The sequence below is a fragment of the Priapulus caudatus genome, unplaced genomic scaffold (genome assembly GCF_000485595.1).
Source record: "Priapulus caudatus unplaced genomic scaffold, Priapulus_caudatus-5.0.1 Scaffold865, whole genome shotgun sequence".
Classification (NCBI taxonomy): Eukaryota; Metazoa; Priapulida; class Priapulimorpha; order Priapulimorphida; family Priapulidae; genus Priapulus; species Priapulus caudatus.
In genome coordinates this window covers 93,600-96,798 of record NW_014577926.1, presented here as the reverse complement: position 1 = coordinate 96,798, position 3,199 = coordinate 93,600, and the positions used below count along the sequence as shown (strand labels likewise).

The 3,199-nt window shown below is 48.0% G+C and overlaps 1 protein-coding gene across 1 annotated transcript in view; it reads right to left on the bottom strand.

The window, feature by feature from the left end:
• The window catches only part of LOC106814061 (exocyst complex component 3-like), a 9,457-nt gene continuing 6,258 nt past the window's right edge, over positions 1–3,199 (bottom strand). The window contains exons 6-7 of the mRNA XM_014818330.1: positions 2,675–3,163; positions 1–2,139 (exon numbers count right to left, since the gene is read on the bottom strand). Of these exons, the coding sequence (XP_014673816.1) occupies positions 1,201–2,139; positions 2,675–3,163 (1,428 nt within the window). The 3' untranslated portion in view covers positions 1–1,200. The remainder of the gene's footprint in view (positions 2,140–2,674; positions 3,164–3,199) is intronic.

Below are 3,199 nucleotides of genomic sequence, written 5' to 3'. Positions count from 1 at the left end.
TTGAATGAAAATGTATTATTGGTTTTTTATTGGTTTTTCGTGATGGTTGATTCTACATGGTATGTTATTACTGCTAGGTACTCAGTACATATGGTTCTCACAAGTGTGAATTATTTTTCAAAGACTTCAAGGACATTTGAAGGACATCTTTACAAATAATAACAAATAATATTTAAATTTAATCCAAAATTCACAGAACAGTATCTGCTAAAACTAGTTTGTTTTCCCTTTTTTTAGTCATGGGTGGCATGAGTAGGGATCTTAACTATATATATACTGACTATTATAACAATTTTTCATTTAGTACTCAGTGTGTATTTTCCTACATAGAAATTGACACAATTGTGTAGCAAAATATGAACACCGAGTAATAAATAAATATTAAAATGATGAACTTATAGTCCAGACCCCTACACCACCTGCACGTAAAAATTAGGGACAAAACAAACTACTTACTTTGTTAGAGTACATTAGTAGACAATGACATGTGAATTTTGGATTAAATTTAACATTTTTATCGAAGATTTGGAATAGGGTCAGTCAGATAACCAGCAATAAAGATTTACTTTTTATTTTAGGTCAAAAATGTAAATTCCAGGACATTTGACATAAAATAAGGACTTGGACCTATTTCCAATGACTTTCAATGACAAAAGGAAAAATTCAGGACTTTCAAGGACAAAGGACAAAATTCAAGGACATTCAAGGGCTGTGGGGACCCTGTAATTCTTAGGGAAACCGTATATCAAGTATATATACACACAAAAAGATTAAATAATCAGTATTATATATTGATATCATATGTCATAGTAATTTATCATTTATCCATATGTAATTTGTTGCATGTAATCTAGTTACAACTGTAATATATAGTTACATGCTGTCTATGGTTACATGCTATAACAAGCAGGCCCTCTATTATGATTTCCCACTGCTGTAAGGGCACACCCCCTCATTCACATGCTGCTATCTGACGTCACATTCTGATTATGATTACGATTATTGATTATTGGGTTATGATTATTGATTAAGATCGATTTCTATTATGATTTCCCACTGCTGTAAGGGCACACCCCCTCATTCACATGCTACTATCTGACGTCACATTCTGATTCTGATTATTGATTATTGGGTTATGATTATTGATTAAGATCGATTTCTATTATGATTTCCCACGGCTGTAAGGGCACACCCCCTCATTCACACACTGCTATCTGACGTCACATTCTTGAGTTTATCTAGAAGGCTCTGCGGCGACGGCACGTCCGAAAATATTGTCCGAGGAGACGCCGTCGGCTCGACAATGGGCATGAGGTCAGCGACCATCTGCCTGACCTCCGACTTTCCCGTGTCGCCGCGCAGCGACAGCACTGCGACCATGTGATCGACGCTGATGTCCGGGTAGTTCTTGACGAGGCCGTGGATCTCGAGCGAAAGCATCGACGTGTCCCTGAGCGCGAGAAGCTCGCTGACCTGCCGCAGCGCGTCGCACGGTGACCTCTCTCCCTCGTCCCCGCCCGCAGCCAGACGCTCAAACAGACGCTCAATCTGGTCGGCCTCGCGCGCCATCTTGTCCGCGGCGTGCCGCCGCTCCTCGTACGACTTCAACGCGATCTTGCGCTGCATCGCGGCCTTGAGATACTCGATGACGAGGCGGCGTTCGATCGCGCGCATGACCGAGCGTAGCCGTCGCGGCTTCAGGTGAACAAAGTCTGTGCTGTAGTCCTCCACCGTGACGCAGATCGTGTCGATGGCATCCACCGCAGACAGCCACTGCTTCGACATGAGCTGCTGAACATGAGTGTCGACGTCCAGGAAGACTTCGTCCTCCAGATGGCGAGAGCAGGCGGCGAGCGTCGCCTCGAACGACTCGACGAGCCGCGCGATGCCGTCGCTGGCGCCCCCTGGCGGCGGCGTCGCGTAGCGCCGACCCAGCTTGAGCGCGAGCTCGCAGAACGCGTCGCAGTTGTTGACGATGGCGATGATGTACTGTATGTAGTAGGGGGTCGTCTGCTCAGGCTGCTGCGGCTGCTGTAGGAACGGGTTCGTGCTGTCAACGGGGGCGCTACGGCGACCGTCGTCATGGTGACGCTTGTATGGCTCCACCGCCTCCCGGTACATGCGCGCAAACTCGGTCACCTAGAGTAAAAATAGATTATCTCAGATTTAACACATTATTACGATTACACGATTATATTACACAATATTATATTTTAATTTATATATGTAAATGAATAACGACATTACGGCAAAACCCAGTGTGCTACAGCGCCATCTGACGGCTGAAAACAAAACGAACATAAAGGTTCACAAAAGGTTAAAAAAAGGTTCATAAACAGCATCAGTTTAGAACTAATGAAGATGGTTTTGCTCGTTGTTGATGAGCACGCCCTTAATATCTGTGGCGTGTACAGTCAAAGCTGGAGGACACCTCGCAGTTCTGTGGGGTGGCAGTCACACGGTGAAACCACCTCTATAAAACGGTCAACTGCGTATAAAGGACACTTCTCCCGAGCGACCCTTATACGCAGGTTCGATATAGCTTCCTCACCTTCTCGATGCACAGAGCGAGAACGCGCGCCACCATCTCTTCCCCGATCTCGGCCGCCACCTGTGTATAAAGGACACTTCTCCCGAGCGACCCTTATACGCAGGTTCGATATAGCTTCCTCACCTTCTCGATGCACAGAGCGAGAACGCGCGCCACCATCTCCTCCCCAATCTCAGCCACGACCTGCAGGTGCTGCTCGATCATCTGGAACAAGATGATCGGCATGGGAGTCTGGAAGTATCCCTGCGCATCCGCCTCGGGCTCCGCATCGCGATTCCAGTCCTTCGTCTCGGCGCGCAGCGTGTTCGCGCGCCAATCATCGATGTTCGCTCCCAGCGTCGCGACGTACTTGTCGGCGAGCGCCGTCACGACTGCCGGCTCCAGCAGCGGTCCGAGTGTCGCCGGGTCGAGCATCAGCGTCGGGTGACGCATGAGTTCCGCGCCGGCGTACGCGTTCGCCCAGTTGAGCAGCGTGACGATCTCGTTGCCATCGAGTTCGTCTCGGACGAGGTCGCCGAGGCGCGTGCACAGGCAGTCGTGGTAGAGCTTCACGAGCCGGTTGACGATGTCATAGTGCGGCGGGAAGCACGGCTCGCAGAGCGTCTTCACCACCTGAGATTTAGATTTTAGACTTTAGATTTAGATTTT